Here is a 26342-nt window from a genome sequence, read left to right on the forward strand (position 1 = left end):
ACCCCAGTCTGACCTATCACCCTCACCTTGGCCTCTTTCCACCTATCACATTTCCGACGCCCCTCCCCCAAGTCCCTCCTCCCTACCTTTTATCTTAGCCTGCTGGACAAACTTTCCTCATTCCTGAAGAAGGGCTTATGCTCGAAACGTCGATTCTCCTGTTCCCTGGATGCTGCCTGACCTGCTGCGCTGGACCTATTCCTACCCTAGTCATTCTAGGATTAATGGTCTGGGATTAATTAGCAGTAATCAGCAAATACTTTTGCAGAACATTGCTTGAAGAGATTAAGTTGGTGGGGTAAAGTTCACAATTTTTGTGGGCAGGATAGAGTATAGAATGAAGTACATACATGGATGGCAGAAAGATTGAGGTTGATAGGCAAATTATGATTTTCCCAATCAACAGTTCCTACCATTTATTTTAGAAAAGGCAGAAACAGGTATAAATTCTTCTTTTAATATTTGCTTTCATTGTCAGTTATATTCCCCTCCGAAAGAAGTCCTGCCTTGAAATTTGTAATTTGGAAACAAAAATCAGCATAGCAGCATCATTTCTGCTATGAAAAAATAAAATTCTGGCATTTATACTGCAACTTCTGCATCACTGGATGCCTCAAACTACAACAGACAAAGTACCACTGAGGTGCAGTCTCTGATGCTATAGAGGAAACAGCAGCCAATTTGCACTCCGAAAGCACCCACAAGCAACAATGTGATATAAAAAAAATCAGATTTTTAAAAATTAGGTACTGATTGAGGGATAAACATTGCATAAGAGATGAACGCAGAGTCTTACATTTATCCGCAACGGGACAGTCTGTAACAGTCTCACTGGAGACAGAAGGTTGGAACATTAAGCATAAAATTAAACTGGCTGCTCCATGCAGTCATGAAGGAATGTTGGGCTTCTGTAAAAGCCACCTTTTGGATGAGATATTAAATTAAGTCCTGAATCCACCTCATAAGCGGTCTCCTTGCACTATTTCCAACAACTGCAGAACTATCTCTGGTGTCCCTCAAATATCAATTAAAAAAAGATTATCTAGCCTTTATCATGTTTCTTTTGGGGGAGCTTGCTGCCTGTAAATTGGGCTGCATTGTTTCTTACATAACAATAAATAATTAAACTTCAAAAATATTTAATTTGCTATAAAGTGCTTTGGGATGTCTTGTGGTCGTGAAAAGTGCTATATAAATTTGAGTCACTTTTTTTTTCCTCGAAATGGAGGGACAGGGCCCAATAGAGACTGCGAGAGTGAAACACATTTTGTCAGCTTTGCCAACAAAGTCAGTCACTAAAATACTGCTAATGAACACAATACTGATTATTGAACTTCTATAATTAACAGTCAATGATTTAAGGAATGAATTTAATTGGAAACTAAATAGCAATACAAATTGTTTAATCTCATTTTAGTTAGAATTGGCCAGCTGACTGCCTCAGTGTTAATCAGATAGGTTCAGTGCTCAACAATTATTTCCATGTTTAATAACTTCCTGTCACTGTGACAATTACCAGCTGCCACCTCAGCACTGCAGACAGTCTGACTAACATGCACCTGTCAACTGTTCAAGTACAGTTGAGAGAATCGGGATTTAAAAACTCTATAAAGGACAAAGGTGGAGGTATTTTAGGCTTATTTTAACAGATTGAACCACTGTTTCCAAAGTGCTGCATTCATCCAGCTAATAAGAAGGAAAAACTATTTATACATTAAAAAAAATCACACATAACAGGAAATGGCCATTTGAATTATTTTGCCTCTGTAAGATCGTGTTAGCATTCCTACCTCTGGGATAGAAGGTTCAGAGTAAAGGATGTGACAGTCATGGAGACCAGAATAGCTGGGTCTCCCTTCCTTGAAAGGGAGAACACTGAGGGCTGAGATCTTATAAATCTTCCCTGCATCTCAAGGTCTGAAGTGGTGATGTCCACAAATGACTGCACAATGTTCAACATCTTTTGCAACTCCTCAGATACCGAAGAAGTCCATGCTCAATTGCAACAGATCCAGATAATATGCAGGCCTGGGCTGACAAATGGCAGGTGACATCTGAACCACACAAGTGCCAGGCAATAACCATCTCCAACAAAAGAGAATCGAACTATCGCCCTTTGCCATTCAATGGTACTAACAACACTGAATCCTGACGATCAATATTCCTGGGGTTGCCATTGACCAGAAACTGAACTGGACTAGTCATACAAGTACTATGGCAATAAAATCAAATCAGAAGCTAGGAATCTTGCAGCAGATAACTCACCTTTATGGGCGGCACGGTGGCATAGTGGTTAGCACTGCTGCCTCACAGCGCCCGAGATCCGGGTTCAATTCCCGCCTCAGGCAACTGACTGTGTGGAGTTTGCAAGTTCTCCCCGTGTCTGCGTGGGTTTCCTCCGGGTGCTCCGGTTTCCTCCCACAGTCCAAAAATGTGGTCAGGTGAATTGGCCATTCTAAATTGCCCGTAGTGTTAGGTAAGGGGTAAATGTAGGGGCATGGGTGGGTTGCGCTTCGGCGGGTCGGTGTGGACTTGTTGGGCCGAAGGGCCTGTTTCCACGCTGTAATGTAATCTAAACCTTCTGATTCCCCAGAGCCTGTCCACAACCTACAAGGTGCAAACCAGGTCTGTGATGGAAAAATCCCCCAATTCAGTGGCTGAGTGCTACTCTAACAACGTAAGCAGCTTGATACCATCCAGGTCAAAGTAGCCCACTCAACGTGTTTGCTGAAGTAGTGCCATTCAGTCTCTCCATCATCGATGCTCAGTAGCATCAGCATACTGAATAAACAAGATGCATTGCAGAAATTCATCAAGCTCCCTTAGACAGCACCTTCTGAACCTAGAAGGATGAGGGCACAGATACCCAGAAACATCACCGCTGGCAAGTTCCCCTCTGAGCTACTCAGACTTGGATGTACTTGAAAGTTGTTCTGGGATTTACATATTAATGAATTGAAACCTGCAACCCATTCTAAAAGATGAAAGACTTAACAGCAATCTAGGTTCATTCAATATATTGTATCAGTTGCATGACACAATGATCTTGTGCCTATAAATTCTGTGTCTTATGATCCTGCCCCACTAGCTACCTGACGAAGGAGCAGCGCTTTGGAAGCCAGTAGCTCCAAATAAACCTGTCGGACTATAACCTGGTGTTTGTAATTTTTAACTTTGAAAATATATCACCATTCCTTCAGTGTCACTGGGTCAAAATCTTGGAACTCTCGCCCTAATGACATTGTGGGTCTACTTACAGCTTACAGTGGTTCAAAGAGGCAGCTCATTACCAACTTCTGAAGGACAATTCAGAATGGTCAGTAAATGCTGGTTCACACAGTGATGTCCACATTGCAAGAGTGAATTAAAAAATGATTAAAATTATAAAAGGTATCAGCATGATAGATGTAGGAAAAGTTTTTGCCACTAGTAGTTGAGATAAGAAAAAGAAGCTATAAATATAAGATAGTCACTAACAAATGCAATAGAGAATTTTCTTTATTCAGAATATGAAACTCAGTACCAGAAGGAGCAGTTTAGGCAATTGGCACAGGTGAATTTAAGGAACAGTTCCATATTCTGAAATGGTGGTGGAATAGGAACAGTGGAGGCTCATATGAAGCATTAATTATGGCATGAACCCAATGGGCAGAACATTTGTTTCAGTGCCGTATGGTCTACGCAATGCCTAACTTTTCTATTTTCAATTTTTTTCCCTGCTATTACCCTCCATAATCTATTTCCTTAATGGATAAAACAGTACCTGAAGCACAGATGATCAGTGAAAACAGAAGAGTCACGTATCGAAATTTATTGTATCATCACTGGCAGGGTTGTGACAGAGCAAGTGGCTTTGCACAACAGTCCCACATCGACTGGGTGCTATTTTGATAACAACCAAAAACTCATTGCTCTTGGCAACACCAAAGGCCAAAATGTTATAAAACTGAAAATAACAGTCAGTGATAACTAACCCTGTCATGTCTCATCTATTTATGGCTGAGGCGGATTGACTTGGCTGGGTTTGATAGCATTTCCTGTTGAAATGAGGTTAAGCAAATTATGTTGCTGTTCAGTTCCCAAATGTCCCTAACTCATGGAATGCCAATTATAGAGGGTCAATAATGAGCTGTGTTGATTAACAGCATTTTAGGAACTAAGTCTGCCTTGTTCACAAGATGACTTGACGCTGTGCATCACTATTTTTCAGTCTTTGTTTCTGCTGAATTGTGTTTAAACCACACAATACATACAAACCGGAGACAAAACACATTGATGGCAGCATTCTCAGTGACTGCCTGCATCAGCCTTGATCATTTGCAGAATAAATTCTGAGTTTGTTTTCTTTATATTAGTTGAATAATTTATTCCTTCTTCAGAAAATTTCAAGGTTTAGATGGAGAAAGAGATGGAATCAGATGGGTTAACTGTGTGGGTAGAAGGATTTCCTGTGCAAAAATAGAATTGACCATCTTCCCTGAAGCTTGAAAAAGCAGAAACTGCTTTAACATTTCTGTCCTTGTAAGAACAGTTTCTGACAACCTGCAAGCCCAATCCCAGCTGTATAGCAGTGTTAAAGTAATTAAACAAGCCAAAGCACATCACAGGAGCATCAAATTAAATCTGACACCAAAGCACGGGAGGGGGGTTACTGACGGACCTCCAGCACACAACACTTCCTGCCAACTTATACACCATCTCTCTCAGAACATGGCATCGCTAAAATAGAGTGGCTCTTAATGCAATGCCCCCAACAGCCTGCAATGGAAAAGACTTAGGCCGGGGACAGAGTAAGGGGCTCCCTCCTGAAGAATCTTTAGGGTCAAAACGTTAATTGTGTTTTCCTCCAATCAAGATAATCGACTGTGATTCTTAGTAACATTTCAAAAGAAAAATATTATGGAGGACCCAAGCCAGCTGAAAACTGAAATTCCTGGCATATAACAGATTCAGCAGCCACTCTGCGAACTACACACAGAGACAATGTTAGGGCAGATAAGGAGTATCTTAAATCAAAGTGATTGGTTGAGAGTTTCTGAGTCTGGGAACAGTCAAACTCTCAATAACTACCATTGAAATCCATTGTTTTCTGGTGAAGTATGAGTCCATATGATGTAGTAAGACTGCAGATACATCAGACAAGAAAGATCCAGAGCAACAGTGCAATTTTAAAAGTGGCTAAAACCTCAAGTATCCATAGTTCTTACAGAACAGGCCCATAAGCAGCAAGTAAAGGCTGACTTGCATTTAAACTGCAACTTACATGGCGCATAAAACATCACAAGTACGGATGGGTGTTCCTTCACAAACCCATCAAAGGTATCATCTGTTAAATGAGACACTGCAGACTCCTGCTCTGCCCATGGGATCTCTGGGGCTTTGGGCTGTGCTTCTTGGGGTCTGGTGACAAAAGAAATGCAACTGTGTCACAAAAATGAACACATCAGATAAACCAAGGTGCAAACCATCCATCAACTACCAAGCGCGAGTTGATGTCCTTTTCATTCTCCTCCCTGAAAACAAACGCTTTCCTTTGCAGAGGAGATTAAGAGTGACTCTTCCTGTGGTTGAGTGTATTTAACTTGATCACAGTGAAGTTCGTATAGCTAAGAAAGATAAAAGCACAACATAGATAATTTTATTCCAGTCATTAAGCAGCACTTTTTTTTTGGGAGGCACTTGACTATATTGCAAAGGAGCCTGTGATACACGATCCTTTAGATCCAGGAACAAAATACTTCCTGATACAATCAGCTATCGGTAAATATTTGTTTAGATGAACGATAAGGACATTAACAATAACTGAGTTATGATGAAAACATGCCCAATAAAATTGGAGTGAGAGCCCGGTTTAAGAGGATACATAATCTCAGTGTAGTGAAGCATTTCTATTCCCCAATGCACTAAAATAGGTTGAAAGGTGAAAACAAAATTGTCCTTTGTGCCATGGTAGTAGAGTCAGCAAGGCACACGTGTAGTTTTCTTTATACATACAACGCTTAATGTTACTCACTTTTTCATCCACTCAACAAAATCTTGGGCAGTAGCTCCATAGTTTTCAAAGTTAAATAGAAATTTTCCCTTCCTTTTGAAAGAAATCAGAGAAAAAGAAACAACTCAATTATTGTGTATAACATACAACATTGCACAAAATTCAACCATTTTATAATGAAGGACAGAGAGCCTGAAATTATGGTATCAAATGGGCTGAAGGGACTTCTTCACACAATTATGGTCTCGTGATTGTGTCATAACAATTGAGGGGTCATTATTTCATGTTTCACTTTTTTCATTGAAAAATTCAGATCCTTGGATGTAATAGCTACTCAAACCTACATTTTGTTGTCAAAACATCAATGAATAAATGTTGCAGTAATCAAACCTCAGGGTTCACCTTAAAGGAACAAATGCTGAAATGGCATATGGGTATAAAAACAGAGACATTCTTTGTCTCCAGGGAAGTCAACTCAGGTTGAGGTACAGTTCTAAAGCCTTAATACATCGTCCAGAGGTGATTACTTTTGCAAATGATAATCAATGAAAGTTTTTCAATCTTGAACTCATTTTTGCTCTTTATTGAATGAGTGGTGAAAACTGGGTCAACAAGGTAGAGTCTTCCCTGTTCCACGGCAACCAGATGAGGAACAAGACTTGCACTGCCAATCACAGGACAGCTACACAAATGCAGGCAACTAATCACATAACCCAAGCCAACACTGTGATGTAATCGAGACGGTATATTGTTCTGTTATTCCATACATTCCTATTTACCTTGGAATAGGGGTAGTTAGCTCAGTTGGCTGGATGGCTGGTTTGCAATGTAGAGTGTTGCCAACACAGATTCAAGCTGAGGTTACCATGAAGGATGCTCCTCCTCAACCTATCTCCTCACCACCTGGTGGTAACTCTCAAGTTAAACCACCACTAGTTGTCCCCCTCTAATGAGAGAGCAGCTCTAGTCTGGTAGGACTATGCGGACTTCATTTACCTTTCAAGCCTCTTTAAAATGACACGCGAAATTGAGGTATCATCTGCCCCCTCAGGTGGATACACAAGGTCCCACTGGACCTTGAAGTGGAGCAGGGGGTATTATCCCTGCTATCTAGACCAATTTTCATCCTCCAACCAACATCACCTACGTGATACTGGGTCTTGATTAGCACAAAATGCCTGCCTTGTTTCTTGTATTACAAGAGCAATTGTACTTCTAAAAGTATTCCACTGGCTGTGAAATGTGAGGTCCTTAGATCCACAAAGGTCAGTAAGAACCATCTTTGGACTAAAGCAACCATCAAGATACCTGACATAACTTCACCATCCATCACAAAGACCACGGAAGTGGTAATTTACACAAGTTTAGAAATCACACCTTAGATAGGACAAATAAGCTATACATTCATCATAAGGAATAGAAGAAAGTAACACTCTCACACGCAATAATTAGAAGCACTGTACACGCAAATCAAATTTGTCAATTTTTAAAAGTTAAGGCTGTTTGACTTTCAATTTTAGAGACAGCAACCAAGATAGTCATGTGTTTAAAAAACACTTTAAAATTCATAATTTGTCAGTTGCTGTGAAATGACTCTTGGAGCAATTTCTGAGAAGAGAATTTTAAATAGGTCCTCAGGAAGCGATGGTAATTCTAAAACAGCTTTTACAGTGATCAATTTTAAGAAACACTGTTAAGATGATTATATAAATATACTTCAGAAACATTTTCTAATTTGCTCAAATTAACAAATGGCAATCAGTCTGGGCAAAATTCCAATTAAAGTTCATCGACATTCCCAAAGGATCCCAACTGTAATTGCCATGTTTAATGTCAAAAAATTATTTTTTTTTCCCTGTCAAATAGTCCTATGCAAATGACTTATCCCCACACACAGCCCAGAACTTCAGTATCAAAATTTGGAGTGTGAATTCCATCAAGAAATAGCACAACTTCAAGGCAAATAGCGATCAGTAGGATTAAGCAGATTTTTATTCCATTCATTCCTAGTTACCTTTCAAGTCAAATTCTCATCATCTGTGCACAAAAAAACTGCTACCTAGATGATAGAAAAAAAAAGTAGGCCATTCTGCCTCTTGAGCCTGCTCCTGCGTTCAACAGGACCATGGATGATCATCCAACTCAGTACCCTGCTCCCATTTTCTCCCCATACCTTTTGATTCCTTCATAAGAACATGAGAATTAAGACTGTCACTCATTTTCTCTATTTTCTCCCCACTTTACAAGGCTAATAGGACTCTGGACTTTATAGGAATCAAAGTTCACAAGAAAGAAAGTTAATACTCAACTTTTGTAAACCACTAAGCATTGTGACCAGTTCTGTGCACTGCACTTTAGATAGGATGCTAGGGTCGTAGGAGATTTACCAGAAGGGCACTAGGGATGAAAACTTTAGTCATGTGGAGACTAAAGACCTTAGGGATGACTTTGCTTACAGAAGAAAAAGTTGAAGTTAGACTTGGGAGAGATAGTCAATGCGTTGAAGGGCACAAATGAAAGAAATGCCATTTCCAATGGCAGGAAGGTTGATGTTTGGAAAACACATGCTTAAGACAATTGGGAAAAAACAGAGGGAGATGAGGATAATATCTTTTCATGCAGCAAGTTGATGTGATATGGAATGCATTGCCTGATCAAGAATACTGTAGGAACTAGGTTCAACAGTAACTTTCAAAAAGGCAATTGAATAAAGGGTTTTTACGGCTCTAGAGAACGAAACAAGACTAGGATTTTGGGATTGCTCGTTGAAATCTGTGACAAGAGCTAAATGGTCCCCCTTTTGTGCAAAACAGTTTTACAATAAAATATCATTTCCAAACCCATATCACCTTAGACTTTACTTCGACGTGCTGCAATTGGCCTGAACATCCCCAGATTTGCAAGCTAATGCTTTCGTGAGAGCTTGCAACCCAGTGGAATATCCCAACTGCTCCCATCCACCCAGAAAATGAACGTGAGAGAATGCAGCATGCAAACCGGGCATAGATCATTGGTAATATGATTCATGAAATGACCAACTCAGTGATTCAGCGAACAAGCTGAGATGCACCAAAGGAGTCAAAACCTGAAGTTTACCCTCGTGCAAGCTCACAATGGCTTCAGTGGAGAAATGAGATAAAAATGAGGTAGAACAATCAGTACATTTTTCCCCTATACTTCAGCAATTTAATATTTGTACTATCCTTGGATTACAAGTTGGGCCCATTCAGAGATGGCAAACACATCAAGAACCAGAGATACTTCAGAGATCATTAGGAACTGAACCAAATTAAACATTTAGTCATTTCAAATAGACACCAACCTAGACAGTGATAGATTCTTCAACAGTCATGTATTTCATAATGGTCAGGTGGGTTTGTAACAATTGCCAGCCTATTTGAACTTGGGACCATTGCTACATTAAAAACTGAATGATGTACTCATCAGAGTAATCATTAAAAGAAGGATAAAGACTGGGGCAGAATGCTTCTTGATTCTGGATTAGTGATGCTGGAAGAGCACAGCAGTTCAGGCAGCATCCAAGGAGCTTCGAAATCAATGTTTCGGGCAAAAGCCCTTCATCAGGAATACAGGCAGAGAGCCTGAAGCGTGGAGAGATAAGTGAGAGGAGGATGGGGGTGGGGAGAAAGTAGCATAGAGTACCTGGGAGTTGCAGTGGGAGAGGGACTCCCTGAGATTCTTGTAGAGAGAGGAGGAAAACTTATTTGAAGACTTGATGAGTTGTCTGTAAGAGCTGTTAAGAATTTGGAAAAGGAAAAGATAGATTACAAAATTAACACTTCTATTGTTGGAAAAGAAGCATTCTGGTAAAAACAATGACTGCAGATGTTGGAAACCAGATTCTGGATTAGTGGTGCTGGAAGAGCAGAAGCATTCTGGTAAAAACAATGACTGCAGATGCTGGAAACCAGATTCTGGATTAGTGGTGGTGGTGCTGGAAGAGCACAGCAGTTCAGGCTTTTCCAGCACCACTAATCCAGAATCTGGTTTCCAGCATCTGCAGTCATTGTTTTTACCAGAATGCTTCTTTCCCAACAACAGAAGTGTTAATTTTGTAATATATCTTTTCCTTTTCCAAATTCTTAACAGCTCTTACAGACAACTCATCAAGTCTTCAATTATCCAAACGGGTGACCTTGACCACTGGAAGGCCAAGACAGAAACTTTGAAAGCCACAGACTATTTGGACTTGGAACTGTATCGCCATTTCTTCACTGTCACAGGGTCAAAATCCAGTTACTCCCTAACAGTACACCAGGTGTTCCTACACCACATGAACTGCAGTGGGTCAAGGTGGCTTGCCACCACCTTAAGGGAAATTAGGGATGGGCAATAAATGCTGGCATAGCCAGCGTTGCCATGCCCACATACCATGAAAGAATAAATTTTAAAAGAAAACAATTCTGGCAGAGAGAATAAACAGAAAGACAGATTTCCACTGACATAAACACCTTATGTTCTCAAATTGTCTGAAACCACATTATAGAAGATTAAACAAAAAGAATTTTTTTTTAAATCAGACTGCAACGACTATTTCTCAGAACACATTATGGCAATGATGTGTTTGCTTCTAACTTATTCCTTTCTGTCTTTAAGATGATATATTTTGTACTCTATTAGGCCACACATAACATCTCCATTCGGCAATCACTCTAAGTATTCAGAAGGGAAATGATTAGTTAAACCCTTGTAGAGTCCAATTGAGTCTTCTCTTCCTGCTCTATAATGCATTGTCTCTGGACTCTCCATGAATCTGTCAGTGGTTTCCTTTGTTCTCCACATGCTGCTGCTTTGGCAACAGAATTTGCAGACTCGGGACCCAAATCCATCTGTCCACTCAAAATAACCATTTTTACCTCTCCACTTGGTGCTGTCAGGCTGCTGCCCAACATGGAGTCCTGGATGAGCTTCAATTCACTCCCATTAAATATTGGAATGATTGAAGACATCACTTCAAGATCACAAACTGTGTACATTGCTACTAAAGATGGCTGAAAATGTGTTGCTGGAAAAGCGCAGCAGGGTCAGGCAGCATCCAAGGACCGGAGAATTGACATTTCGGGCATGAGCCCTTCTTCAGGAATCACTAAGTACTTAGTATCCTACTAAAGATGGCCACCATCACCAACCACTAACACCTCCCCATCCAACCCAAACTCCACCTCCCCCACTCTCAGGTTAAACAAGATTCTTCATATTCAATGCCCCCAAGGTTTATGGCCACTTCCTCCTCATCACAAAGACTATTGACTCCTTCCTCCTCCTTTTGTGGGGGGTCAGTGGCAAAGTAGTAATTTTGTTTGACTGAGGCTAATGCTCCGGGGTATGGGTTTAAATTTCATCATGGCAGCTGATGGAATTTAAATTCAATTAACCAATCTGGAATATGAAACTGGTCTCAGTGATGGTGGTCATGGAAATAATCACTGATGTTGTAAAAATCCATCTGATTCACTAATGTCCTTTAGGGAAGAAAATAAACATTTTTATCTTGTCTGGTCTGGCTCACATGTGACTTCAGACCTACAGTTACATGGTTGACTCTTAACTGTCCCTCTGAAACAGCCGAGTGAGCCACTCAGTTCAAAAGTCTGTGATACCCACATCCGATGAAAGGATAAATTTTAAAAAAACTGCCTGCCTCTATCCATGTGTTATTTAAATCTGCGTGTACACTTTCACCAAGGCTAGTTTAATACTTTCTTGACTGCCATATCATCCTGCACATTCTTTAACGTCCCCTCATCCAAAACCCTACTGACCATACACTTTCCCATACTGTCTCGCCCTCATTGACCTACATTAGTTCCCAATGCTTTAAATGCAAACACACATCTTCATCTTGGCTTGGCTTTTTCACTTCTTCACCAGCCCCATACTGAGATTGTGAAAGATGCCACATTAACCTAGGTTTGTCTTTTTTTTTCCTTTTTAACCAATATGGTTCAATTGGTTTTTTCCTATCTTCTCTGCCACAGTCCATTTTTTGCCCAATTATTCTTCTGTCCAGCATCCTTGGGATCTTTACCTCCACTGAATGCAAGGAGGCAATATTGCCAATTAATAGCCAGTACATTTTTGGGCGCCCTCATCTTTGAGTAGTGTGGGGGAAGAAAAGCAAGACAAGACAAAGAAAACCTCAATAAGATGGTCAATCTATATTTGTCACATCACTCAAGCTCTTTCATTTTACATTATTATTGTTAATCCGCCTGCAAGAAGAAAATCACACAAGATTGTTTAGATCTGATTTTCTGAACTCAAAATATACCTTGAAGATTTAGCAACAACTTACTCAAAGTAACAGAAGGTCGGATATCCTTTGATGTTGAATTCCTGTTTGATTTCATCAAATTCAGATGGATGGACATTCATTCCAGCCATTACCTATTCAGGAAACAGTTAGCATTAGAATTTATAAATCACTTGTAGAAAATTGGTGTTTAATGAATTCAAGATGAATTGATAATCTACAGCTCTTAATTATTTTGAGAATAAGTGTTTTTCCGGAAATGTTCCAAGAGTTGGAATGTCCAGTTCTGTGAAAATGAGGAATCTGCTGAGCAGGAGGCAGTTTACTCTTAGTCCCAGAAACCTGAACTAAAAATAAAATATTTCTGTTCAGTCTAGGTTAAACTAACAATTAAAACTCCCAATTGTTTATTTTGCTTCAATCATTGAACAGACTGGGTGATGCAACAAGACCCAGCTGGGAAAAGACCAGATAGTAGGCCAAAACAGAGTTAGTAGAGCTGGGTATGGGAAGTTGTGAATAAAACAGTGACAAGAGGCAGCTGTGGGATATGGCAAAGGAAGTTTATAATTAGTGGCTGAGATCTTGTGGTGCTTATTAACAGCTTCCTTATGACTGCTGAGAACACTAATTCCAATTCCTAGTTGCTGTCGCCTGGTCAATGAACACAATCCTTATCACGAGGGTACAGGGAAACAACTAACGTTTCAACTTGAAATCCAATTGCAATTAGTCAACTTACAACATAATGTGTCATAACTGCTCCCTAACTACTTTTAATTTTCCTGCCCTTCATACAAATGCAAAATGTTTACATTGCCCATTATTAGATACATGCCCATCTTCACGTTGAAAGCGTTGACTCGGTGAGCATTCAATGTGCTGAATGTCACCTATTCAAAACGTTCTCAGGATGTGAGCATCATTGAGGAGGACATGATTTACCATCCTTGATTGCCCTCAAGGTGCGACGGGTGCGTGTGTGTGTGTGGCAGGGTGGCTGCTCCAATATTAAGGACAAGGTGTTTTTACTGCTGGGTAAATAAACGGCAGAGTAAATAGAGTGTTCAAATCAGAATATTCAAATTTTTGGTTCAAAAGAATCAATAGTCAAGATCAGAAAAGTATTTCAGTTCAGGTTAACCAGTTGCCTTAGCAGAAGTGGGTTATAGTCTATAGAGCTTCTAAGCTTCATGAGTTTGGACAGAAATTTTCCAGTGGTTCGAGTTATAAAAGAGCAAGCCATCAGAATTGAGAGGGGGTCGTGTAAGTGGACATGGAACAGAATTATAAAAGAAAAATTGGCTCAACCAACCAAGGCAAAGAGACTGGAAAGTGTCAGTTAAGGAAAGATTTAAAAATCTGAGATTGGAGTGATAGCACTCTAGAATTGAGTCTCTAACAAATGTTTTTGGTAAACAGATTTAAATTTTGTTTTCGTATTCGTGTTAAGGTCTTTCTTACTATAGTTTACCTGGCCTTATTTGTTTTCTTTTCTTATGTGCAGCAACAGAACATAAGTTTATGAAAGAACATCTGCAGCCTCATCTGAAACCTCAGTGACTGACCACCATGTTAACCAATCGCAAAATTTAAATCTATCAAACTTAAAAATCACACAACACCAGGTTATAGTGCAACAGGTTTAATTGGAAGCACACTAGCTTTCAGAGTGCCACTTCCAATTAAACTTGTTGGACTATAACCTGGTGTTGTGTGATATTTAACTTTGTATACCCCAGTCCAACACCGACATCTCCAAATCATAAATCTATCAAGCCAGGGTTCACTCTAGGATCTGCCTTGTCTAGTAATACCATCAACTGGGATCCTAAAGCATGAACAGCTTCTTTATGAGACATTTGATGTTAGGAGTGTGTATTGGGGACGGTGCTTGAAAGCACGAGATACCATTTGCTAGTTCATCTAAACTCGGTTCTGTCAGCTTTGAAAGTGCTTAACCTTGCCAAACTTGGATGAATTTAATGACTGTAACCTTGGCCCCATCCATCGGGAACCCAGACGCAGGCATTTTGGAGTAAATGAATGGGATTAAATTCCAGTTAGGTAGCTTCTTGTCTGCTACTGTCAATCCCAGGTCTTGGAAGACAATGATCCAACCACCAAAGACTTACTGACTAATTTCAGGCAGCTCCTCAGTCCTAGCAATGTTACTAGGAGCAAGATCACTGCTGGTACTGTTGAAGTCTTGAGAACAGGAGCATTGCTGGAGGCACAGAGACAGATGAGTGGGTCTGGTTTATGGATCAATCAAGACTTGGCAGTGTGAAGAGGGGTGAGAGATGCTGGGAACGGACTGGAGTACACTTTTAGTGGGGCAGCCTATGCCTGGTAGGTCTCTCTGTGGGGTACACATTGCACAAATCAGCAGATCCAGCTCTTGTAGGTTGAAAGTGTGAGCTACATGGGAATATTCAGGCAGAAGAAATGTTGATGCAATTTAACAGCAACACAAATTCAGGTTTCAAATTAGAGAATCGAGTGAATATGAAATGACATTGTGCAGAATGATGTTAAGTGATGACATCCTGCGTGGGATTTTCTTCCTGGGTTACAAAATTTTAAACACAATTTAATAGGATTATGTATTTCATTACTGCTTTAATTCCTGCGCATGCTAATAGAAATCCAACTGGTTGAGAAACCTGATCAGGGTAACCGAATCACAACTAGACATCCAATTATAACGATCTGTGCACAAAGTAAAAACTGACAAGTCTGCATGCATGGTGCCTTTTTAATAGACCAATGAAACTGTAATACTTACATGGGTGCCCTTTAGCTCTGTGGCAGCTTGTTGAAAGGCTGGCATCATCCGCTTACACACCCCACACCCTGACACATGGGGGAAAGGGCAGGTCAAAGGCGACAGCAGAACAATAAACAGAAAGAGAGATAAACATTGCGCTAAATGAGTCAATGACAGATTTAACAAATCACTTCACCACACTCCAATGCATACGTATTATAGCTCAGCAAGTGCCAGTTCTTCAAATGAAACTGTTCAATCCAATCACTTTCTCTCAACCCCTCTTCATCTGCTTTTGTATTTTGTTTCATGCACCAATTCTATTTTGAAATAGCAAAAAAAAAAGAGGTGGTGGCTTAATACAGGCAAAAATACACAGTAGAAATACACACAGATTGTAACAGTAGGAATAAATGTTTTTTAAATTTGTTCAAGGCTGACTCGACCAGAATCTTTTGCCTATTCTTAACTATTCACAAGGCAGTTAGACTGAACCACATTGCTACAGGTCTGCAGTCACAGGTGAGGATGGCTGATTTTCCTCGGTAAAGGACAGTCGTGAACCAATTGGACAAGGGCAGTAGCAGGCAATTGGCTGAGGTCACCATTACTCCAGTTTCTAATTTTAGATTTGATTCAATTAAAGTTTCACCACCTGCCACGATAGGATTCAAACCCATGTTTGTGGGATATTAGCCCTGGATTACAATTCCAGTAGCATTACCACTATGCCTCCACCTCACTCATTTTCCACTGGTAGAGGGGTTTATGACAGGAGAATACATTAGAATAACTGGCAGGAGAGCAAGAGTAGTAATGAAAATGCTGCTTACACCAAGGATTAAGATCCACTGTAAGAGCAATGGAAGCCGATTTCACAAGAACTTTGGGTATTTACTGAAAAAAGCTGTAGATGGATGAAAGCAAAGGATGATTGTGGGACTAAATTAGACTGTTCTTTCAAAGAGCTGGCATAGACATGGTGAGTTGAATGGCCTCTTTGTGGTTTAAGATTACATGACTCATTCTTCTAGTCCTTGTCCTCAATTTAAACCTACTTTTTCACGATTCCCCAGTCAGTGGAAACTGTTTTACACTATTCACCTTCCATCATTTTGAACACCTTTAATCAGGTGTCTCTACTTTAACCTTCACTAATCCAATGAATAAGGTCCACATTTGTTCTGCCTGGTTTCAAAATTCAGAGATTTGCATTCACGCAATTACTTGTCATTCAATATGGTTTAGTTATTTATCTTCCACGGTTGTTAACATTCTTCATTGAGCAGCTCATACAAGTCCAGAATTGCATTATATTTTGCCATTCGTAGATAGCTATTTTCCTTTTCAACACAGCTTTCATCTACTTCTCACCTTTGAAAAGCTCCACATAGCTGAGATTACACAGTTTCTCCACTTTCTTGCTATTCAGGACTTTCCTTCGTTCATTATCCCTTTCCCAAAAATTTACCAGTCCTTGATTTGCATCTACACTTACCTGCCCACACTGCTCAGCTGTTTTAGATCTCCCAAAGGACAATTCCTGAAGTGTTAATTATGCTTCTCTCTCTCAATGCAGTGTCTGACTTGCCAAACATTTCCAGCATGTTCTTTTTGTTTTTAGGTTTATAGAAATACTGTTCTTTTGTGCACTTTCCTACATTTAGTTTCTCAACCAACTTCAATATCATTTCCCTTGTGCTTACATCCAAGCTTTGCCTTGCAATGGAATCATGAAAAATTAGTGTAAGGGACCCATTACACCTGGTTTTGCAGACATCAAAAACAAGCCTAAAATGTAGTGCCACTCGGGAACCAAGCACAGAAAACACACAGTTGGTTAATGATCCGGTTGCAGCGCATCTCACTAGACTTGTTCACTATGCAGTTCTAATGAAGGGTTATGCTTGAAACTTTAACCCATCTTTGTCCCAAAGGAGATCTACCAACCATGCAATTCCAGTCTTTTGTACTTGTAAGTTTCTGAAATGCGTTTCATATCTATTTCTAGTAAGCTGTTCTGTTCATTCGATAAAAGTATGGTTGCCAGAAAAAAAATTGAGCGCGCCTTAAAATCAATGCAGAACAGTATACGCTCATTCAACTGTGAATCATTATGTCTTACATTTCCTTTAAACTTTACACAGCCCAAGAATACAGATATGAAAGTGCATTGCAGAACTGTCGATACGAGTTGATGCTCATGATCTTTATTATTAAAAATCTGACAGAAGCATAAAGAATTGCAGGGTTCATCCTTCCCACTAGGAAGTGAAGGTGCAGTGGGTGGGAGAGGCATAGGGTTTAAAAAAAAAGAGGAAAGCATTTAGGGGCTAAATCAGATTACAACTGTATAGTGGGGAAAACGGCCGGAAAGAAGCAACAGTTAAAAAAAAACACCAAACAATACTGCAAGCTCTTGCAGCACTCACATTACTCAATAAACACATCAACTATGCAGGTTCTTACAATTTGAAGTTAAAAACACAAAAGCATGAGCAGCTGTTCCAGAAAGAAAATAAGTCACAAAGCAACAAAACACTGACTGAGTAACAGAAGGCCGAGAGGAATCTTGCTGTTTCATTACCATCAGGGGTTGCAGCAGTGCAAAGTGTAAAAAGTATTCTTTGCAAAAATAGCATGCAATGTTTTTCTAACGAATTCCCTTCACTCAGTTTCTTTTTCTCTCCTGTACTTCAGTGTGGACTCTCAAAATGCAGGAGAGGGGACCTTGAAACAAAAGCAGTCACCCATAATGCACAATTCAAACATAGGAACACAAGAGGCCATTCAGCCCTTTCAGTCATTTAGTTAGATCCTGGTTGATCTGCATCTCAACTCCATTTAATCACCTTTGTTTTGTAAGGTTTAATTTTCTTGGCTAGCAAAATCCAATGATCTTTGTCTTGAAATTTTCAATTGAACCCTAGCCAAGGTGTATGGTGGGGGGCAAAGAAAACATGCCCACTACCCTGTGTCTGATGGTATGATATTTGGCATTGGGAGACAAGGATGAAACAGCAGTATCCAAAACAATTGCTAGTTCCACTGCATGGCAATCAGGAGGAGGAATCGTAGTTGATGCCAACTACATCTATCCCAGACATCTCCCGGCATCTCTCTTTTGTAAAGATCCTTGTACATGGCTTTTCAGATTTTTTTTTCCTGACTGGTGGCATACAAAAAGAGTTTTCTTGTTAGTTCCCACAAACACTGTCCCCACCACTGCTTTCCACGCAATTGGAACATGCCACCACTCAACACCTCTTTCCAGCCTACGAGCAGGCAGTGGAATAAATAGATAGTGTTATACCTGACTGGCTCAGAATATGAATGCATGCACAGAGGAAAACTTACATGGTGCATAGAAAATCATGAGAATTGGTCGTTCCTCCTTCTTTATCAGCTTTCTGAATTCCTAAGGAAAAAGCAGTAGGATGACTTCAGAAAGTAAGGCAATACGTCAGAAGTGAGAGAAAGGCAAGAAGCCTGAAGTCTTAAAAGAAATTTAGTACAAAAACAATTCGCTTTGGTGCAGTACTAGGGTATTGCTGAACTGCCACGAGTTGCATATCTTTTTGTTTACTAGATGGTGCCTCACAGCACCAGGATCCCGGGTTCAATTCCAGCCTCGGAATTGAACTGTCTGTGTGGAGTTTGCACATTCTCTGCGTATCTGCATGGGTTTCCTCCAGGTGCTCCGGTTTCCTCCCACAGTCCAAAGATGTGCAGGGCAGGTGAATTGGCCACGCGACATTGCCCATAGTGTTAGGTCTATTAGTCAGAGGGAAATGGGTCTGGGTGGGTTATGCTTTGGAGGGTCGGTGTGGACTTGTTGGGCCAAAGGGCCTGTTTCCACACCGTAGGGAATCTAATCTAATCAGATAAACAAGATTGCTGGCTGAGGTGAGTCCTGAAAAATCCTACTTTTATCTGCAGAGTAACAGGAAAGCCCTGGCCATAAACTCTCATACCACATCCTATAGTACTGAAACAGATTCCAAGGTTAGCTATCACATTGCTATTTGTGGGACAAAGCTATGCTCAAATTGGATGTCATATTTGCCTGTAGCAGAGTGATTACACTTCAAAACGGTAATTCAATGGCTGTGAGGTGGCTTTGGAATTCCTGAAGTGGTGAAAGGATTCCATTAAAATAAAAACAAAGTCTTACTTAGAAAAAAAATTGTATTGCAAGAAAATGTCTCCACATTTTTGGAATGTATTTCTTTACCCTGTAGTTAGAAAATTGGCAATAAAGGGAGAAAGGAATGATGGACATATCACTGGCTGCTGAATGATTCAGCAAGTGCTTCTGTTCAAAATAAGGAACTGCATTGCTCTGGGCTCTCTTATCATGTTTATATGAATATTCAAAATTATTTTTTAAATGTTTTAGATTTTTAAAAAAAATTCAATTTAAAAATTTCTTACAGAAGACTGCTTTCTTGCTGCTGGATCTCAAATCCAACAGCTTGGTGAAATTGTCTCTGGGCATAATATAAGAACAAAGTTTAATTTCACCTTTATAAATGTGGAAGTGACAACATGCAGCTCTGATATTTTGGAGATGGGATTTAAATATTTGGACTTGGGTACATTGGAGGAATGGAGAAATGTATCCAGGACAACAGCAAGAAGAATAAAAAGTGAGACAACAATGGAGCTGTCCCAGGAGTAGGAAAGCAATGCTTTCTGTCTCTTTTTGGGTCTCTCTGCCACCAGTGAGGCAGTGTGAAAAAGAGAGTAACGATGGTACTAGCTATATCAGCATTTGGACACCCAGTACAGACAGGATAGGCTGAATTGCCTCTTTCTGCACTGTAACACTTCTGCGATCACTACTGTTTCAGCAAAACTGACATTTTGATGAGCAGTATGCAATCTCCTGAATAAGTAGGCTGGAAAGTCAAGCCATGTTTATCCTCAATTTGACCAAAGAAATTGCATCTCTAACTCTGGGAAAGATTCAGGTTGCAAACAAAGCACCAAACATCATCTGTGAAACTAGATTTGTTGGAAATTTAAAGTGCAAACACAAATTACTTATTTCAAAATGTCTGCAGGCTATTTTTTAACATTTCTCTACTTGTATGTCACTGTGGTTCACATGTCTCCTAAGCTTGTATTCTACTTTCCACAGGCTTTATAAACACCCCATTAAGTAATGCAACTGAGTTACTCCAATGTTGTAAATTTACATACATGAACTCAGGACACCTGGATGCTAACTCAATGCTATTCTTGAATTAACAAACGTTAAAAATCACACAATACCAGGTTATAGTTCAACAGGTTTAATTGGAAGCACACTAGCTTCAGGTGATAGTCACCTGATGAAGGAGCGTTGCTCCGAAAGCTAGTGTGCTTCCAATTAAACCTGTTGGACTATAACCTGGTGTTGTGTGATTTTTAACTTTGTACACCCCAGTCCAACACCGGCATCTCCAAATCTTGAATTAACAAGGTTAACAGGTTTCACATAGTTTAAATCAAGCATTGCAATCAAGTGATCCAGCATCCATTACCATTTATGGAAGAGAGTTCTAAACATCTACCACCTTTTGTGTGTAGAAGTGCTTCCTTAATGGTAAAATCCTGGGGAGTGTTGCCAAACAAAGAGATTTTGGGTATAGGTTCACATTTTGTTGAAAACAGAGTCAAACGTAGACAGGGTAGTGAAGGTGGCATATAATATGCTTGCCTTCATTAGTCAGTGCATTGAAGATATAGTTGGGAGGTCATGTTGTGGCTGTACAGGATGGTGATTAGGCCACTTTTGGAATACTGCGTTCAATTCTGGTTTCTCTGCTACAGGAAAGACGTTGCAAAACTTGAAAGGATTCAGAAAAGATTTACCAGTGTTGCCAGAGTTGGAGGGTTTGAGCTATAGGGAGAGGCTGAATAGACTGGGACTATTTTCCCTGGAGCGTTAGAGGCTGAGGGGTGACCTTTTGAAGTTTATAGAATTATGAAGGGCATTGACATGGTGAATAGTCAAAAGTCTTTTCCTCAGGGTAGGGAAATCCATACCTAAAGGGCATAAGTTTAGGGTGAGAGGGCAAAGATTTAAAAAGGACCTAAGGGGCAACTTTTTCCCCACACAGAGTGGTATATGGGATGAGCTGCCAGAGGTGGTGGTGGAGGCTTGTATAATTACAACAGTTACAAAGCATCTGGATAGGTATATGAATAGGAAGGGTTGAGAGGGTGTTGGGCCAAATGCTGGCAAATGGGACTAGAATAATTTAGAATATTTGGTTGACATGGACACGTTGGACCAAAGGGTCTATTTTCATGTTGCACATCTCCATAACTCTAAGTGGCGCAAAGAAACAATCTTAAGGGGGCAAAGAGTCAAATCAGAAGGTAGATCTGGGATAATTTTAAGTAACTATTTCTTCATGGGTCAAGAGGATTCTCTGGTCTGATGTTACACGTTGTTATTGGTTGGTTCAGCTATGAAGGCCCACCATTCTCAAATATTACCTGACGTGAGTAAAACTAGAAAAAGTTGAACTGTTTTAAAGGTGGTTGAATAGAAGGCAAAAATCAGCTTTTCATTTATAAAACATCTCTCAAAAACACCCCACAGCCCCAAGTGACATGGACTAAGTTAACTTTGAAATGCAATTATTACTGCTACATTGGCAAGACAATCAGCCATTTTGCACACTAGATCTCGTTAACAATCAAATGAATTGTTTTTTTTGGATGCTGTTAGGAGTGTAGTCAAAAGCATCTCATGAGAAAGGTAAAGAGCAAAAGTTTTATTTTTAAGAAGACGACATCTTCCATCTAATGTGTGGTTTCTCTGTTGGTACAGAATCAGAGGGGGGAAGAAAAGATAGCCCACACTTCAGAATTCCAAACTTGAAAAAAGCCACTTAACGTACAGGCTGTCAATCCCTTGATCAGGTTTTGGCATCCTTCCTGTTCACCCAGGTCAAAGGTGTGAAATAAATAGAAAAGTACCAAGTGCTAGAAACCTGCCAATAAAAGCACAGCCTTACTGAAGGGATGGACTCTAAACATAAATCTTATTCTTTCAACTGCTGAACAGCATGTACAGCACTTTCTATTTTTATTGCAAAGAAAAACTTTGCCTATTTTGCTCTTGGCTGTACAACACTTCTCACACAATGCTGCCTTTGGGACTCTCTCCCCAATACATAGTTTGAATGATGAGAACCTGCACCACCAGGGTGCTACAGCTTGCATTGAGCTGTGAGAAAAATGGTCACTTAACCCCATGCCCATTTGACTCCTGTAATTTGAACTCCCAATGACCAGTAAGATTACATCATCAGGGTAACATTCCCCATTATCGAAGTCGCTTCTCACACAGTTGGAATGAAAACAATGGAACGCACCAAGAACTCAGAATATATTGAAAGTGCTTAATGGCCAATGAAGCACTGCTGCAGTATAGTCACTAGTGTGATGCAGCAAACATGATGGTAAATTCACAGACAGCAACCTACCAGAAACAGCAATGTGATTAACAAAAAAGATAATCTGTTTACTGTGATGTTGACTGAGGCATAGTATTATCCAGAACAACTGAGATCAGTCCCCTGTTTTTCTTAAAAACTAGATAATATCCTTTTAGGTGCAGATCAAAGAATAAATATTATCCATGGCACCAGGGAGAACTCAATTGTTCTTTTTCACTCACCTGAGGTGCTAGGCAAGGTCTCAGTTTAATATCCCATCAGAAGGGCAGCATCCCCAACAATGCTCCTTCACTACTGCAAGGGGACTGTCATCCTGGATAGCTGCCTCAAATCTCAGATGTGGATCCTGAACCCAGAACCTTTAGATTTAGAGCAGAGACTACCACCGACCCAACGCTGACACATAAAACACCAATTCATTAACAGTTAGAATTTGAGCATTTAAAGTACTGACTAGGGTTCAAGCACCAGAATTAGTACCCAAGTCCCGGTACTGGCACCCACAAAGCAGCAGATTTATAGCCTACATTAGAGAGAGATGCAGACACATCATAGCTGGATCTTTCCAGTTGAATCTCTAAGAGATTCTGAGAAGTATCTTTTATCCTCCACTAATCTGAACTCATACAAAACTCGACCTGTACCTAAATCACATCAAGTCACTCATAATCCCATTGCTTGCTGACTTTAACTAATAAATCACCACCTCAAACATAACTTCTCATCTGTGCATTCAAACACTTGCTTGACTTGCCCCCTCACTAATTTGAATTCCCTACACTCTTCACTGTTGTCTTCCAGTTCAAAACAGCCTCAACATTCCCCATTTCCTTAACTCCAGCATTGGCTGCCAAAGTTCAGTTGTTCAAATCTGAGCTCCAGTACTTCATTTTTAACCTCTCTACATCTCTTTTTGTTGAAACTTTTGGCCAACAGCACTGATGTCTCTCCTTTAGTTTTGTCCTTTTTTTTGGTCTGATTATACCCTGAAGGATCATGGGGTGTTTTACTGTCTTAAAATGCAAGTTAAACAAAACTTTCTATCCTGGAAATAATAAGTCTTAGCGCTGCATTCATGACAAGCCTTGCTACCCATCCCAAACAGGAATTCCAGTGAAACTTATTTGAGGAAACAGCTAATCCAATTTCAAAGGGAAGGATTCATTATTGATAAGGAGCTCAAGAATGGTGCAAAGACTGCTCAAATGAAACTGTATGACATGTGGTTTTGAACAGAATTTGTTGTGTTCAGTAGTGTAAAACCTACATCTATTTCTGTAGATTTTGCTCAAGATGATATTCAGCTTGTCTTCCTGCTTAGCATAATATGTTCTGTGGTTGGGTTTTGAAGAGAGAGCATTTCTTATTGTTTTAGGCATAGAGAACTCAAAGGAAACTTGCCCTTAATCCCTTTTGGGAATCACTGAAGTTTTTGTGTTCTCAATAGAATCATAGAATCCCTACAGTGTGGAAACAGGCCTTTTGGCCCACCAACTTTCCAAAGAGTATCCCACCCAAACCCATTCCCCATTACTCTACATTTACCCCTCATTGATGCACCTAACCTATACATCCCTGAACACTATGGGCAATTTAGCATGGCCAATTCACCTACCCTGCACATCTTTGAAGTGTGGGAGGAAACCCACGCAGATGCGGGGAGAACATGCAAGCTCCACATAGACAGTCGCCCGAAGCTGGAATTGAATCTGGGTCCCTGGCACTGAGAGGCAACAATGCTAACCGCTAAGCTACGGTGCCACATAGAACACATCCTTTGAACTGAAAGCACTGGCAGCTTGATCAGCATGTGAAAGCAGACAATGCCCTGGATAGGTGGGAAGGGTCTTGTAGAACTTAAATGCTGACATGAACAGGTTCTGAGAAAGGGACCTGAAACATTAACAGTTTCTCCTTATAGGTGATGCCTAATCACCACAATATTTTCTGGTTTTACCTCAGATTTAAAATCTGCAGTTATTTGGTTATTGAGCTCAACAGGAAATTGTTGAGCATAGAATCTTCCAAGAATGATTATTATAGCTACTACTTCAAACAACTTTTTTTTTGGTTCATTCAGGTGATGTAGGTGACTCCAGTTGGGTCAGCATTCATTACTCATCCTTAATTACTCTTGAGAAGATGGCGAGCTGCCTTCTTGAACTGCTGCAGTAAAGTGGGTGCCACCATACCTATACTGCCATTAAAGAAGAGGTTCGAGGATTTTGGACGAGTGACATAAAACAATGGTGATATATTCTGAAATCATGGTGGTGTGTGGCTTAAGCGGAATATGCATTGTTTCCATACATCTGCTGCCTTATCCTTCTAAATGATAATGGTTATGGAAGGTGCTGGCTCAGGAACCTTCGTGAATTCCTGAAGTGCATCTCATAGGTGGTGCAGACACTGCAACTGAGCTTCAGCGATGGAGGAAGTGAATGTTTGTGGATGTGGTGCGAATCAAGCAAACTGTTTTGTCCACGTTTTGCATCAAATGAAGGTAGTGAAAATTCAGGAATTCGTGGGAGAGAACGTGGGAGAGATTAACTCTATTATTCTAGTAAGGGCCAGTGTAGCCACAGAGGGCTGAACATCATCTTGCCCTGCAGGAAATCTCTACAGTTCTGAGATCATATTGCAGCAACTTTCCAGGGTTGCCAGACATTGGATTATGACTTCAGATGTTCACCTTTTACACTGTATCATTACATTGAAATATCAAAATATACAGTGTTTATGAAAATAGAATTCCTTCAACCAGACCACACCAAAACAAAACTTAAAATAAATAATAAGGTCACATTGTGTTGCATGCATTACATTTTCTTTATGCTATGATTGACAATATTGACAGGACTTGCAGTCCCATGCACACAAACAAAATAAAACAGCATTGTTATCACCAGTGAGTATCCCATTTCCCAGCTAAGTACATTATCACAAATAGTGTCAAACCTTCTCACTGTCAAGGTGAACCACATCCTTTGCTTCAGGATTTTCTTCCCATAGTGGAGCGCCCTCTGGATCCCTCATAAATGCCACCATTGACTGCGAACAATCAGAAAGAGTGCAAAGCTCATAAATTTTTAAACTGAGTAGAATCTCAGTTCTGAATACACAAATTATTGATAATGGTGCAGAGGATTAAAGGAAATGAAAAGATGATGTGCATCTAAAACTTCTTAGGCTCATGGTAATACGGTTCTCCCAACCTAATCCCAAAGAGGTTTCTTTCAAAGTGGCAGGGACAGGAGGAGATTCCAGCCACTGTTACAACATGAACTAGAACAGGCCAACAAATGAGACACACTTCAGGAAGAAATGCATGCATCAGATCTTGTTCTATTTCACCACCCTCCTCTTCCAATTTCTCACCACTCCCTCCTCCAGTGAAGAGAGAAAATTCTATTTCGGGTTCAGTCCCAAATGTCGAACAACATTTTAAAAATTGCCCTCTCTTTTACAAGAAGAATTGATGATTTGTAGCCAAAAGGAATGCATGGCTTTGGCTGCTGATTTTTAACCAGAGAGTTGCCTTTGTTATAGCTGTCAAGACACCCTACAACCATAATGTGAATACCACCACTCGCCCGTCACCAGATATTAGTGCAGTGACGAGCTAGACCACCAGACCTTCACAAACATTCCACAAAACATCCAGAGAGTTGGATCCCCTGAGAGAAATCCGACCACTTAGTTTACATGGAAAGATTTAAAACTGACTCAGGAGACTGTAAACAGTTTGAAAAACCACAACTCTGGTTCACTAAGGAAGGGGGAGGTCAGGTGGGTGGTGGATGTGAGGAAACAGGAATTCCCAAAAGGCCAGTTGAGCACTGATAACAG

The 26342-nt window shown here is 40.2% G+C and overlaps 1 protein-coding gene across 2 annotated transcripts in view; it reads right to left on the reverse strand.

Annotated features, from left to right (window-relative positions):
* pdia5 (protein disulfide isomerase family A, member 5) overlaps nt 1–26342 on the reverse strand; it is a 122795-nt gene that overhangs the window by 65204 nt on the left and 31249 nt on the right. For both annotated transcript variants that reach the window (XR_006312204.1, XM_043694262.1), the window contains exons 6-11: nt 25452–25544; nt 18394–18454; nt 15055–15122; nt 12309–12400; nt 6014–6085; nt 5264–5400 (exon numbers count right to left, since the gene is read on the reverse strand). Coding sequence is in view for 1 of the 2 variants with exons in the window: in XM_043694262.1 (XP_043550197.1) it covers nt 5264–5400; nt 6014–6085; nt 12309–12400; nt 15055–15122; nt 18394–18454; nt 25452–25544 (523 nt within the window). In the remaining variant the exon portion in view is untranslated. The remainder of the gene's footprint in view (nt 1–5263; nt 5401–6013; nt 6086–12308; nt 12401–15054; nt 15123–18393; nt 18455–25451; nt 25545–26342) is intronic.

The sequence above is a fragment of the Chiloscyllium plagiosum genome, chromosome 7 (genome assembly GCF_004010195.1).
Source record: "Chiloscyllium plagiosum isolate BGI_BamShark_2017 chromosome 7, ASM401019v2, whole genome shotgun sequence".
NCBI lineage: Eukaryota > Metazoa > Chordata > Chondrichthyes > Orectolobiformes > Hemiscylliidae > Chiloscyllium > Chiloscyllium plagiosum.